At 46.2% G+C, this 14,231-nt stretch overlaps 1 protein-coding gene across 11 annotated transcripts in view; it reads left to right on the top strand.

Moving 5' to 3' along the window:
• The window catches only part of ZNF385C (zinc finger protein 385C), a 167,082-nt gene that overhangs the window by 143,842 nt on the left and 9,009 nt on the right, over positions 1 to 14,231 (top strand). For all 11 annotated transcript variants that reach the window (XM_083709465.1, XM_083709458.1, XM_083709463.1 and 8 more), the window contains 4 exons: positions 1,475 to 1,585; positions 5,154 to 5,325; positions 7,969 to 8,310; positions 11,766 to 11,953. In XM_083709465.1, the coding sequence (XP_083565591.1) occupies positions 1,475 to 1,585; positions 5,154 to 5,325; positions 7,969 to 8,310; positions 11,766 to 11,953 (813 nt within the window). The remainder of the gene's footprint in view (positions 1 to 1,474; positions 1,586 to 5,153; positions 5,326 to 7,968; positions 8,311 to 11,765; positions 11,954 to 14,231) is intronic.

Below are 14,231 nucleotides of genomic sequence, written 5' to 3'. Positions count from 1 at the left end.
GCATGATTTAAATAGGTTTGTATGAAAATTCAAAGCTGAACTGAATTTCTCTCTCGTTCCTGCTTGTGTCACCTTAAAAACCTAACAAATTCATTATGGGACCACACTTTGGGAAACAGCATGACCAGGTGAGGGCAGCTGATGGGTCTCAAACCGTTGGTGAGTTAGGGACTTCCTCTACATGTGACGACAGGCTCTGGCAGACTGAGCAGGCAAGACAAATAGTGGGTTTCCTTTTTTTATATTTTTGTTCAATAATACCCACATTAAGGTCACAGGCGTGGTGTTCTGGGGGGACTGAAATGCTTCGCTTGGTAGTTCTTGAATTCTGCCATTTCTGACATCATATCTGTGTCCTGTCCATTTTTTTTTGCATAGAAACTGGGCTGTTTGTCTTATGCAGAAGGACATAGCCAGCATATACACCATGGGTAGGCAAACTAAGGCCTGGGGGCCGGATCCGGCCCAATCGCCTTCTAAATCCGGCCCATGGACAGTCTGGGAATCAGCGTGTTTTTACATGAGTGGAATGTGTCCTTTTATTTAAAATGCATCTCTGGGTTATTTGTGGGGCCTGCCTGGCATTTTTACATGAGTAGAATGTATGCTTTTATTTAAAATGCATCTCTGGGTTATTTGTGGGGCATAGGAATTCGTTCATTTCCCCCCAAAAAATATAGTCCAGCCCCCCACAAGGTCTGAGGGACAGTGGAGCGGCCCCCTGCTTGAAAAGTTTGCTGACCTCTGAGATACGCTATGTCTCATTGGAAGGAAGCAGGTGGATGAAACTGTGATGCAGTAATGAGTGTGGCCTACAAAAGCCATTGGCATCTGGGTCTTCCACAAGGCCTGATCTCCATATTTGTGTGGCCTATTATTTCTGGTGAGCAGCTGTTTTAGGTTAGCAGGCTGACCAGGAGCAAGACCTGTGATCATTGCCCAGAATGGGCTGCAGATCCCTGATGTGTTGGAGTGCTTTTAGCTAGGAGCTATGGGTCACAAGTGGTGTTGTGTCACTTTCTCTTCTAGGTCTGTCCTGGAATAGAGGCAGACTGTGTTGATCTGTCTTTTCTCTTCACTGGGTGGCTATTGCAGTGTATAAGGAGTTTATTTGCATCTGTTCCATCAGTTATGATGGATAAACTCCTCGTTTCCTCAGCCACACACAGCTGGGGGAGTGTTTGTGGTATTGTAGGGTATGTTCTCAGCTCATAGGGGGCAACAGTGAGGTCCAATAAGTCAGGCAAGCACCTTGCAAGAACTGCACGCTGCAGAACATTTCCCCCACCATGAGAATCCTCTTCCAATATACAGGGGTTCTGTGGCAGGTGAGTGTGTGATTTTCGGCAAAAAGTTAAATGTGGAATGGGTTCCCTCGTGGCAGAACATTTTTTGAGATGTGTTGCTGTAGCCTTCTGTCTCTCTGAAGCATCGGCTGACTCGTGTCTGCTTTTCTCCACACCCTCCCTTCTAGATGGATCCAGTACAGAAAGCAGTGATCAACCACACTTTTGGTGTCCCCAACCTACTCAAGAAAAAGCAGTTCATCTCTTGTAATATTTGCCACCTCAGATTCAACTCTGCGGTAAGGCATGTCCCTATGGGAGCTGGGACAGGTGGGGGGGTTGGGGCAGGCAAGCCAGATGTGTCTGTTGGGAAGGAGGCCCACTCCACACCCCAAATTCTTCAGTTCCTTGGAGTGAGTAAGGAAAGAGAGCCTTGAAAAGGATACTGGGGCAGCTTTTGTAGACCAGTTCTGGATGCTTCTTTTGTGTTGGCTTGGAAAACAACAGTTTACCAACAGCAGCATCTTGTAAACAAAAGCACATGCAAGACAAAAGGCTTTACTTCATTTGCAAAACACTGACAAAGTTCAGCTTCTGAGGAGCCTCAGTCAGATGCTAACTGGTCCAGTTGGGTAGGAGCCACAACTTGAAAATACCCTAGTCGGAGTCAGACTTCCTTATAAATCATCAACATTCTAACTTACATTTGTAGGCTAGCTTTAGAGCACTAAAAGTTAGCCCTCGTGTTACTTTGTCAGTCTTCCCAGCAACTCTATAAGGTAGGTCAGTAATATTATTACACCCTTATTGCATATGGGAGGCTAACACTAAGGCATGGGTAGGCAAACTAAGGCCCAGGGGCCAGATCCAGCCCAATCGTCTTCTAAATCCGGCCCGTGGACGGTCCAGGAATCAGTGTGTTTTTACGTGAGTAGAATGTGTGCTTTTATTTAAAATGCATCTCTGGGTTATTTGTGGGGCACAGGAATTTGTTCATCCCCCCCCCAATATAGTCTGCCCCCCCCAAGGTGTGAGGGGCAGTGGACTGGCCCCCTGCTGAAAAAGTTTGCTGATCCCTGCACTAAGGGGTCATCCACACTTCTGTTGCCCTGCAGCTTCTTCCTGGAAAAACGCATGGTTTAGCGCTGAATCACAACAGCGGTATTCGGGTTTTCTGTGGCCTGCCCTTTGTTCCGATTTAGCACTAAAGAGCGGGTTTTTCTAGGGGAAGGCAAAACTGCTTGGACTCATGCTTTCCAGACACGGGGCAAGCAGAATTGTGGACAACCCCTAGATAAGAGCTTGCTTTAGGGCATTTGTTGCCTTTTGTCAATGGCAAGATTTGAACTCGGGTGCCCTCCTCTCTTTTCACCACGCGTCCTGGGACTTGTGATCCCAGGCCCAGATCCCCAGAAGGAAATAGATATAGTCCATGCGTTTTTGAGAGTGGCTTCCCCTGCTGCCACCTTAACATGATGCAAGCGTCTGGCCTTTGAAGAAGAGGGCAGCAGTGTAGATGGCAGAGTGGAGAATCAAGGCGAGGTTGTTTGCCCTCCTCTGTTTCACTCCCCTAAGAATTCAAGGGCGCTTGCAGAGTCAAAACACTCCTGCATCATCTTACGCTCTTCTGGCAATGCGCTGTTATTTGGCTCTGGCGAAAGGAAGGAACTGCAGCAGGGAGAGGTGCCAAGGAATATTCGTACTGCCAGTAGGCCACAGTCGACCTGCCAGCGCTCCTTTGCCCCTGTAGAAGCTCCTGGTTCAGGGTTTCTCCCTGGTCTTCTAATAAGCTACAAACCTGTCTTTGTGTAGCTTTTCCTCTCCCTTTTGCTTTTCCTTACCCTAGACTGCTCAGCCCCGGGGGGGGGCCTCACAATTCGGCTATGTCACTTTTGGCTCTGTGGTGATTGCTGGTTATCCAGCAAAAGCAGTGTGTCCTTCTTGCCTCACTCTCTCACACACACTCTACCCCTTGCTTTTTGCTATAAGCCTCCCATTTTATACCGTGACAACTTCCACCCCCTCCCTCCCTCCCTCACACTGCGCACCCATATAATTCAATTCCTGGCATTGTTCACTGCCTGGCAAAGTGGAGATAAGGCACATTGCCCCTGATTAAATGCAACCCACTGCTTGTTTCAAAAGGAGCTTTTGGGCAAAAGGAAATAAAAATGGGAGGCGTCATAAAAGAACGCATACGGCGAACAGCTTTAACATACAAAATAAAGTAACATAGCTAAATCTATATCCTTTAGGAGGAGGAGGAGGACGTGACTGTCAGCTATTGTCACTTCCCGGGGTGCATGTCTAACATGCAGTGTATGTTCACAGGCGGGTAGGCCAGAATATGTGTGTGTGTGTGTGTGTGTGTGTGTGTGTGTAATAGGGTATATTCTTTCCTTTATCCTTCCCCACCTTTCTGTGGGAAGGTTGAATCAATTAGCACACACTTCATGTCCCCCTGCCTGTGCGATGCTGATAATATATTTTTTTTAAAAAAAGACTACAAAGGGATATTGAGTGACCACCCTCCCCTGCTCCCCCCCCCCCCAAAAAAAAATGCTTGTGTGTTTAGCAGTCAGAGACAATTCTCCCCATTGTCGCCAGAATGAATAGCTCTGCAGCAAATTCATGGAAACTTAAAATCCAATCTGAATTAAAATGAGGGTGCTGCTTGGCGGTTCGTCCTCGTTTGCATAATGTTTGAGGTAGGAGGGGCTGTTGCAGACCCCCTTGCACACAGAATGAGGAGGCAGGCAATGGGGAACTCTTCCGAGTGCCAGAGTTCCCTACCACTCCCCACCCCCCACTGTAAAAGTTGTGGGAAGCATCCCTAAGGTCACGTGTTATGCTGTGCTCTTTAAAAAAAAAAAAAAGCAAGTCTGGGTCAATTTCACTTTTGGAGAGTAAGGGCTCATCCACACTTCTTCAGGTTTTCTGCCAATTGGCATTTGCTATGATTCAGCGATAAAGAGTATGTTTTTCCTGGGAAAGCTGCTGGGCAAATGGAAAAGCTCTTGGGCCCATGTTTCCAAGCCTTGACACCCTGTCAGTTTTGTCTCCCTCTCTTCTGGACCTTTCCTGCTTTTCCCCCAAAGACATTTCCCTCTAGGGATGGGGAGGGGATGTACACAGAATTGTATGTAGGGATTAAATGCTCGCGTTTTGTTTTTGCTGCCTGTGGTGCTCTCCAGCACCCCAGAAGGAATGGGTGGCAGGTGCAAGGTAAATAAATCCTCCTTCTAAGTGTAGCTCCACCAGGTAAGGGCTTGTCCAAACTTTCAGTTGTCCCACTGCTTTCCCCCAGAAAAAACCCTCTGTGTAGCACTAAATCGGAGCAAATTGGGTTTTCTGCAGATTGACTTTTGCTCCAATTCAGCAGTAAAGAGAGGGTTTTCCTGGAGAAAGCAGCATGGCAAACCACTTGGGCCTTTGCCTAGAAAGCACAGGACAAGCATGAAACCTCTCGGACGCTTTTTAGGCCCAGGACAAACAGAAATGTGGATGAGCCCTTTAAAAAGGTGGTAATTCGCGCCATAGACTTTCTTTGAATTTACATACAGTGGTACCCTGGGTTACATACGCTTCAGGTTACATACGCTTCAGGTTACAGATTCCGCTAACCCAGAAATATTACCTTGGGTTAAGTACTTTGCTTCAGGATGAGAACAGAAATCGTGCTCTGGCGGCGCAGTGGCAGCAGGAGGCCCCATTAGCTAAAGTGGTGCTTCAGGTTAAGAACAGTTTCAGGTTAAGAACGGACCTCCAGAACGAATTAAGTACTTAACCCGAGGTACCACTGTACTGCAGAATGGCCTTTGAAACCACCTTTCCCTCTCTCATCGCTCCATATTTGCTATCTTGCAGAATCAAGCTGAGGCGCATTACAGAGGCCACAAGCATGCCCGGAGACTCAAAGCCATTGAAGCAGTGAAAAACAAGCAGAAGACTGTGGATGGCAGCGGCAGCCAAGAAAAAACAGCTGCTGACTTTGACACCGCACTGGACCTCAGCGGAGACACCGGCCACAGCAATGCAGGTACCAGTGGTGGCCCACAAAGCCCTGCCCTCTGTCCTGCGTTATGTTCCGAGATTGTGGAAATGTTCTCTCTACTTGGAAACTGGGTGGGGTGATAACCTGGACGCATTTTTAAGGCAATATAAGATGGTACGTGGGGGTTATTTAGTTAATCTTGGTCAAATTAGACCTGGCGTCGAACTTATCACTTTGCCTCCTGCCACAATGGGAGCTAGTGTGCTGTCATGGTTAGAGTGCTGGACTAGGATTTGGGTTCAAATTCCCACTCAGCCATGAATCTCACTGGGCAACCTTTGGCCAGTCACTCACTTTTGGCCTAGTCAACCTCACAGGGTTGTTGTGGAGATTAAATGAGGAGTGGGAAGAACCATGGAAGCCACCTCGAGTTCTTTGGAGAAAAATGTTGACTATAAGTGCAATAAATCATAGAATTATAGAGTTGGAAGGGACACTGAGGGTCATCTGGTCCAGCCCCCTGCAATGCAGGAATAATCCGCTGTCCCATACAGGGATCGAACCTGCAACCTTGGCATTATCAGCACCATGCTCTAACCAACTGAGCTACCCAGAGAAGTTCATCAATAATAATAAATAAATACAATGAAGTAGGGGGGTTTTCCCACTGAAAATCTCTCCCCATGCGCTGCTAGCCATTTCAAAAGGGAATCTGCAAATAGCAGCTATGAAGGAGAGATGATTTTCAGTAGGAAAATGGCATTGGCAAAAGTGTTGAATCTCTTTCTCATTCACGGTCCTGATGTGGAGTGGGCCCTCCTCTGTGCAACTGCTATTTTGGTTATGGGAGAGGGAAAATGACACCAGACCCCCTCTAGAGTAAGTAAAAAGGTAAAGGACCCCTGACCATTAGGTCCATTCGTGACCGACTCTGGGGTTGCGACGCTCATCTCACTTTATTGGCTGAGGGAGCTGGCATACAGCTTCCGGGTCATGTGGCCAGCATGACTAAACTACTTCTGGCGAACCAGAGCAGCACACAGAAACGCCGTTTACCTTCCCGCTGGAGTGGTACCTATTTATCTACTTGCACTTTGACGTGCTTTCGAACTGCTAGGTTGGCAGGAGCTGAGACTGAGCAACGGGAGCTCACCCTGTTGCGGGGATTCGAACTGCTGACCTTCCGATCGGGCAAGCCCTAGGCTCAGTTGTTTAGACCACAGTGCCACCCGCGTCCCATAGAGTAAGTACTACATCCCATTCTGGGAAAAGCGGGTCTCCCTTGAAGAGGTCATTCCACATATGGTTGAAAAAGCCCCTGCCTCACCACCAGAGGGGTACCGAGGGGCTGGCGAAACCGATCTCCACCAGGTGGAGGGCGCAAAAATTACCTGCCAGGTGTTGGAGTCAGTGTGACAGTGTGACGCGGCAGCTAAAAAAGCCAATGCAATTCTGGGCTGCATCAATAGGAGTATAGCATCTAGATCAAGGGAAGTAATAGTGCCACTGTATTCTGCTCTGGTCAGACCTCACCTGGAGTACTGTGTCCAGTTCTGGGCACCACAGTTCAAGAAGGACACTGAGAAACTGGAACGTGTCCAGAGGAGGGCAACCAAAATGGTCAAAGGCCTGGAAACGATGCCTTATGAAGAACGGCTAAGGGAGCTGGGCATGTTTAGCCTGGAGAAGAGGAGGTTAAGGGGTGATATGATAGCCATGTTCAAATATATAAAAGGATGTCACATAGAGGAGGGAGAAAGGTTGTTTTCTGCTGCTCCAGAGAAGTGGACACGGAGCAATGGTTCCAAACTACAAGAAAAAAGATTCCACCTAAACATTAGGAAGAACTTCCTGACAGTAAGAGCTGTTCGACAGTGGAATTTGCTGCCAAGGAGTGTGGTGGAGTCTCCTTCTTTGGAGGTCTTTAAGCAGAGGCTTCACAACCATATGTCAGGAGTGCTCTGATGGTGTTTCCTGCTTGGCAGGGGGTTGGACTCGATGGCCCTTGTGGTGTCTTCCAACTCTATGATTCTATGATTCTTCCCGTGACACCTGGAGTGCCCTCCTCCCTCTGACTTAGCACTCCAGCACTTGCTTTGTCTGAAGAAGGAATCTGCCAGCATCTCCAGCAGGAAAAGCTGCTGCTGCCGCCTCCGCCTCCGGAGGGAATGGAAAGGGGTCTTTGGAGTGTGTGGCTTTCAGGCAGAGAGCAGTGCTGGTACCCCATCCTGCCCCAAGGAAGTGTGTTTCTCCTGTCCAGGCAGCCTCACCTGCTTCTCAGATTTTTGGGGGCACCAAAAGCTTAAGGAAGCTCAGGGAGGGCCACCAAGAGCCCAAGGAATCCTAGGGCTACCTCTGCACACCACTGATCAGCTTTAGAGGGCAGCTTCAGTTAAAAAGAGGTTACTCTGAAGAAGGATTGTAGCTCAGCAGTAGAGTACAGTATCTGCTTTCCCAGGTGTAATCCCCAGCATCTCCAGGTAGGACTGGGAATGTTTGGTCTGAAACCCCTGGAGACAGTGCCTGCCAGTCCTTGTAGAAAGTATTTTTCAATATAGGCCAATGTTCTGAGTTCCTATGTTCCTGTCTCTGCGGTGGCCAAGATCCAGTCTAGAGAAAAAAGCAGGAAGGGAGGAAGCTGCAACATCCTCCGAGGGAAAATAAAAACATTTCCTTCTCTTTTGTTAGCACAATCCAATGGCCTGCTGGGATTGAATCAGCCGGCAGCAGAGCCCTGCAGCCTCATCCTGATGTCCCCTGTTGAGGAGTCACCTGCCGAGCTGGCTGGCGGAATCCTGTCCCTCGTCTCCCCACCTGTTTCGGAGCCGTCGGAAGGAGCTCCAGACACTGCAAGTGTGTCGTCGTCGTCTGCGGCGCCTGGAGCGGAGACTCCAGCCACTGAACTGGGCAGAAGCACCAGCTCAGCGCCAGACGCAGAGAAAGAGGGGAAGAAGAACAAGCAGCACCTATACTGTCCCACTTGCAAGGTGACAGTTAACTCTGCCTCTCAGCTCGAGGCTCACAATTCTGGTAAGAAGGAGCCTTCTGTTGGCTAAATCCCAGAAAAGCTGGGGCCAGCCTCCACATACAAGTGCATGTGTTCGGAGCCGATTGCATGCAGCCCATGGAGACTCACTTCCCCCTCTGAAATGTGTTTGTCCAGTTATCTAGCTACTGGTGATGGGTGAGAGCTCATCCCATAGCAGCAGTAGGAGGGAAGGTATTTTTCTTGTTGCACAGAAATAATTATCTGTACACAGCCTCAGGGTGTAGCATCCTGCCTCATTGCCCCGGTATACGTGATATCTGAGGATGGTAAAATTGCACACCTATCTTTTAAGGCCACGCTTTCCCAGATTCCCCCCCCCCCTAAAAACAGAAACTAAATTTTGCCCCAAGGAAACCCAGATGTTGTGCTAAAATGAAAGGTTTCTGATTTGCATAACTTTAGGCCGATCCGCTGATAATAAACCTGTGTTCAGAACCTGAATGTTAGCTTGGCACCGTTTAGTATTTTGTGGCATGGAGCAGTGAAGGAGACGAAACAAAGATGTTAGCAGATAGTTGCCCAGTTTGTACACAACGTTCTTACAAGCGTTAAGAACAAACCTTGGCTTCTGCTCGCTGTTTGTTTGGAGAGAAACACAACATGGGTGTGACTTCCTACGTAACAAACCAGGCTCTTGTCTTGTTCCTACCTTATTTCCTCCCGTGTGTGGCATTGGTCAGTAATGGAAGTGTTTGTGCTCATTAAACCATAGTTTAATGATCTATGGTCTAACGTTACGTGTGAACAAGCTCAGTGGATATGGAGTGGAAAATGTGACATTAAGGCCGTGAGGGTGAGATAGGGTAAAGAAACCTCCTGCCTTCAACACAGGAATTTTTTGCTGACTTTGAAATAGCCACTCACCTGGTCTCCTCTGGTGAAAGTTTCCTCCAAGTGGCTAGGTAGAAAACTTGATAACAACTGCCTCTTTTTTTATTTTTATGTCACCACTTACTGCATGGTTCGGTGAGGGTGGGCTAGTAAGTTTCTTTTGGAGGGGGGCGTTATTTGCAAGGGCACTGACTGCAATACTTTCAAATACCATTATAAACCCACAGCATGTCTAGAGGGGAAAGCTGAGATCCCAGATTCTATTCAGACAAAAAACCTCTGGCTTTTATGGCTGTATGCACATTACTCGTTACTCTGGCTCCAGTGCACTCCCACTGCTGGTATTTGAAGCCAAGTACTCATGACGTTAGCCACAATTCCTAGGTATCCTGTAGTTTCTTGAGAAACACCCCTGTTTGATGTGCTTTCCCTCAAACCAGCTTCCATCTGATTGGAAAAAGCAAGCTTGCAGTTAAGCTGAATGAAGTGTGTACATTTTGGGCTTCTGTTGTGCATGTACAAATGACAGCTCCTCTGATGTGTACAGCCGCATAAAAATGCAACTTGAAACACAGTAGGGGGGGGAAAGCAACCTTACTGCCTTTTAAGCCGCTGATGTGTACATAACCTATATTTCAAATCTGAGAGAGAGCAGCTTTGTGTCTCTCTTCCTGTACCCTACCGTGTCACCTGAGATCTTGCTGCAAGCCTTACATAATGTAGGTTTCTTTTAGCATCTCCTCCATTCCATCTAAAACTGTTCCACGTTGCAGGCTTGGGCTTTTTGTCATGTTTAGTAACATCTATTTCTCCCTCCTCTCCCCCCCCCCCCCCGTCTCTCCTGATGAAGGATTTTTATGAACTTGGGAAGCTTGCTTGCTTCTTTGTGACTTCTTAGTTGATCCAAAGAAAAGTTGCTTTGAAATTCTATGCAGAACTTTCTCTTGGTGAGATAACAAAGGGCATCCAGCATTGCTCTCACCCTTAATTTTTCAGACTGTCATTTTTGATGCCTTACACTTTCAAACAGGACAAGGAATTGAAATAATCAGAGTAGCTAGAAATAAACAAAACAAAAAAAATATGAATTCATTTGGGATTTGTCTTTGCTTTCGTGTTCAACTTCAGCACCAGGGAAGATAATGCAGTTTGTGATCCCTGGAGCGTATTTGAAATATCAGTGTGATTCAGGCTTAATAAGATTAACATATATAATATACAGCACAAAAAGAACATATAAACATACACCATAGTGTTTGTTTTAAAGAAATAATGGGTAGGGGACACTTCAGTTTTGAATTTAACAGAAAGCAATGCATAGAACTATTCCTATGTTCATAAAAGCTGGCACCAAACCATATACCCTTGACTCATGGCAGATAAGGACAGCTGTCCTTGGAATATATGGCACAGCCTACTGCTTTTTTTGAAAAAAGAAAAAAGCCAGGGCTACAAATTTAGAAATAGGCTTGGAGCAAGGAAAGGAGCTCAGAAATCCTTTGTAGTTTTCACTAACACACACACATGCTGAGAAAACTACAATAATGCCCTACATCAGGGGTGAGGGGTAGAATCCCACTGACAGGCCAGATCCTGAGCTCCCCCACCCTCAGGTGGCTACATTGACAGGTAGGTGGGGCTGCCCACTTGACAGTCACCTGAGGTCAACTGGCTCCCTTTTTCCTTTGCAGCACAGCTTCAGTTAAAGCCAGGATGAAAAGGAAGAACATTCCTCTGCAGATGTGGTTTGGAGTTAAACCACACCTGCAAAAGAACTCAGGGAGGCTGACCAGCTGTGACTTCAGTCCTCACTTTTGCAAGAATCAGCTATACAGTGGTACCTCGGGTTACATACGCTTCAGGTTACAGACTCTGCTAACCCAGAAATAGTACCTCGGGTTAAGAACTTTGCTTCAGGATGAGAACAGAAATCGTGCGGCGGTGGCAGCAGTGGGAGACCCCATTAGGTAAAGTGGTGCTTCAGGTTAAGAACGGATTAAGAACGGACCTCCGGAACGAATTAAGTACGTAGCCAGAGGTACCACTGTATTCCAAAGTTCCAGATTGGGCCTTGCACTTGGTAGCAAGTTTAAAAGTCATTGAGTACAAGCCTCACCAGCCAAGGAACAATGGGAGAGTTCTTGTTAGGGTTCCTGGTTGTTCTTGGTCTTTACCTCCCACGACACTTGACATCATGTTTGACATCCGATGTCGGTCGGGTGGGCATGGCTTGGGGGGTGGGAATGGCCTTTGGGGCCAAATGAGGACCCCTGCCAGGTCTTATTTGTCCTGCAGGCTAGATGTTCTCCTTTTCTGTCCAACACTCTTCTTTGCGAAGACTCTCGACAAGGCTAAATCCCAGAGTCTTTGTTTTGTTCAGCATTTAGCCGCTGCTAGATGAGATTTAAGAGGTCACTCGGGGAGACTGCCTAAGGTAGCACTTGTTAAGGGCTAGTATTTCCAGTGTGGCAGCAGCTGCCTTCATTCTGGTATCCTTTGACCCCATACATGCCTCTTATCCTGAAACTCCTCACATTTCCAAGAGCCAAGGAGCGGTCGCTGCTTCTCCTTGAACTCATGCGCTCTCTTTTTCCCCGTCCCCCAGGAGCAAAGCACAAGTCAATGCTGGAAGGCCAAGCCGTTCTGCCAAGGCGAGGCAGGGGCAAGATCCTCTCTCGATTAGGGCACAAGCCCAAGCGGATTGGCAGCAAAGGCAGCCTCAGCATCCAAAACAAAGCCTTCCAATGCCAGGTGTGCGAGATCTTTGTCAACTCAGAAACCCAGCTCAATCAGGTAAGCAGAATGGTCCGGGTAGAAAGAGAGTTTCTCCTTCGGCTGCTCTGATTGGCCGTACTGTTATGACGTGGGTTGTGAGACCGATATTCCTGAGGCCAAAATATTTCCTGAAAAAAATCCACAGTTGAAACTTGCTGATTCAGAGCTGTGCACAGCTATTGCTATTTCCCCTCTATGGCTGCTTTGCTGGCCTTATTTTAGGGTTTCTTCTCCTTCCTAAAGTGATCCCAGCCAGGCGGGGATCATAAAAACATTAACTCAGCCATTCACATTTCATGACTTCACTGAAAGAAAACAAATGTACTTCAGAGTTAGGGCAATAATTCTGCATTTCGTGATCTGAAATGGGAAAGAAGCACTTTGAACCTCCTTGGATGTTATGTTGCTCCTGAAAACCCACAGTGGAAGTAAACACGTTAGTTTTCCATTTGCCACATAACTCTTTGTTTTAGCTACAACAGACAAACATTTCTACAAACCTTCTGAGATTTTTCAGTGAAGTTTCCAGGCTGGGTTTCCCCCTAAAATTCTAGAGTTGGAGCTGTTGGAAGCAGAATCTTTAACCTGGACATATTTAGCTACTGTAATTCTGAAATTTAAAAGGATTTCCACCATATTTGAGAGCTTTTTTCAACTTCAGTTGAATAAAAAGTGAATAAGAAATACTCTAGGTGACTATTTTTGTGGGGGGGAGATGGGTATTCCTCAAAATTTTTGAGAGAGGTGATCCCCCTGCACTGCGCGCTCTCTCTTTCTTATTTACAGATTTCCCCCCAAATTTGTATTGTGGAGTTTCCACTGAAAAACAAATTGCATGAGGAAATTGGTCCCCTCACCAAGTGATAGCATCAGGTTCAAGTAAAGGACAGAGAGTAGCAATCATTTTTGACAAAGGAATAAACTTTAAAACCCAGTTGATACTGAAAGACAAGAATAGTGGATGCATATTTATTAAAGGGACAATGAATGGTAATAATAATATCTTTTTTAAAAAAACAACAACCCTGTTCTATATTTGCATCAAACTAGAAACAACTTGACTTTTGTTTAGAATGTATGGTTGTAAATTCAATAAATTTGCTGAAGGAGAAGCCATACTAGGGGGCGACTTCAATCTTAATGTACAAGGAGTTGAGCAAGGGTGCCACCTGGAGGAGCTTTTTAAAAGATAGGCAAAAATACCCTCAAACTACTACAACTCTTCCAAAAATGGGGCTTATATGATTAAATGGAGTGAAGAAAATATATTTTAAAAATCGGTTTTTATGGGGGTGATTAAGGAGGCAGGAGAGGATATATTACTTAATCGTATCCTTCCTAACTTGCGCTAGCAAGTTCCATATTCTAGCAGAGTTCCAAACATCCCGCTTTTTAAATTACGCAGCGATCAGCTTGTTGCTGACTCATCTGAGTCTTACTGTTAAAGATTTCTTCCTGGTAAAATCCCTTCTAATCCCTCTTTAAAAGAATAAACACAAGAATCTGTTTAATGTTAATATAAAAATAGCTTACTCACAGATTCATTCAGGTTCACAGACATATCCCTGAAGGCAGGCTTAGGTTACATAACAACTAGAACTATTCCATAAAGAAGTTAGTAAAAAGAAGACAAAATCTAAGTCAAGGGTACACAGTACGGTCGTACCTTGGTTTTTGAACAGCTTAGTTCTCGAACATTTTGACTCCCAAACACCGCAAACCCGGAAGTGACTGTTCTGGTTTGCGAACTATTTTTGGAACCCGAATGTCTGATGGGGCTTTGGTTTCCAAACGTTTTGGAAGTTGAACGGACTTCTGGAACGGATTCCGTTTGACTTCCAAGGTACGACTGTATTAAAAAAAGTGATGGCACTAAAACATTCTCTCATAAAACAACTGCACAGAATTTGCCTCCTTTATTCTAAATTATGTACATTGCAATCACCTAATAAAAGAAGGTCTCCACAATTTATTAGAAAACTTAACCTGTACCCGTCCTGTGGAATGCCCTCCCATCAGATGTCGAGGAAATAAAAAAACGATCTGACTTTTAGGTAAAGGTAAAGGGACCCCTGACCATTAGGTCCAGTCGTGGCCGACTCTGGGGATCGAACCTGCAACCTTGGCATTATCAGCACCATGCTCTAACCAACTGAGCTACCCAGAGAAGTTCATCGATAATAATAAATAAATACAATGAAGTAGGGGGTTGTTTTCCCACTGAAAATCCCTCCCCATGCGCTGCTAGCCATTTCAAAAGGGAATCTGCAAATAGCAGCTATGAAGGAGAGATGAT

Source organism: Podarcis gaigeae (genome assembly GCF_964106915.1).
Source record: "Podarcis gaigeae genome assembly, chromosome: 13".
Classification (NCBI taxonomy): domain Eukaryota; kingdom Metazoa; phylum Chordata; class Lepidosauria; order Squamata; family Lacertidae; genus Podarcis; species Podarcis gaigeae.
Note: the sequence above shows the minus strand (reverse complement) of the source record. Positions and strands in the feature narration are given on the sequence as shown.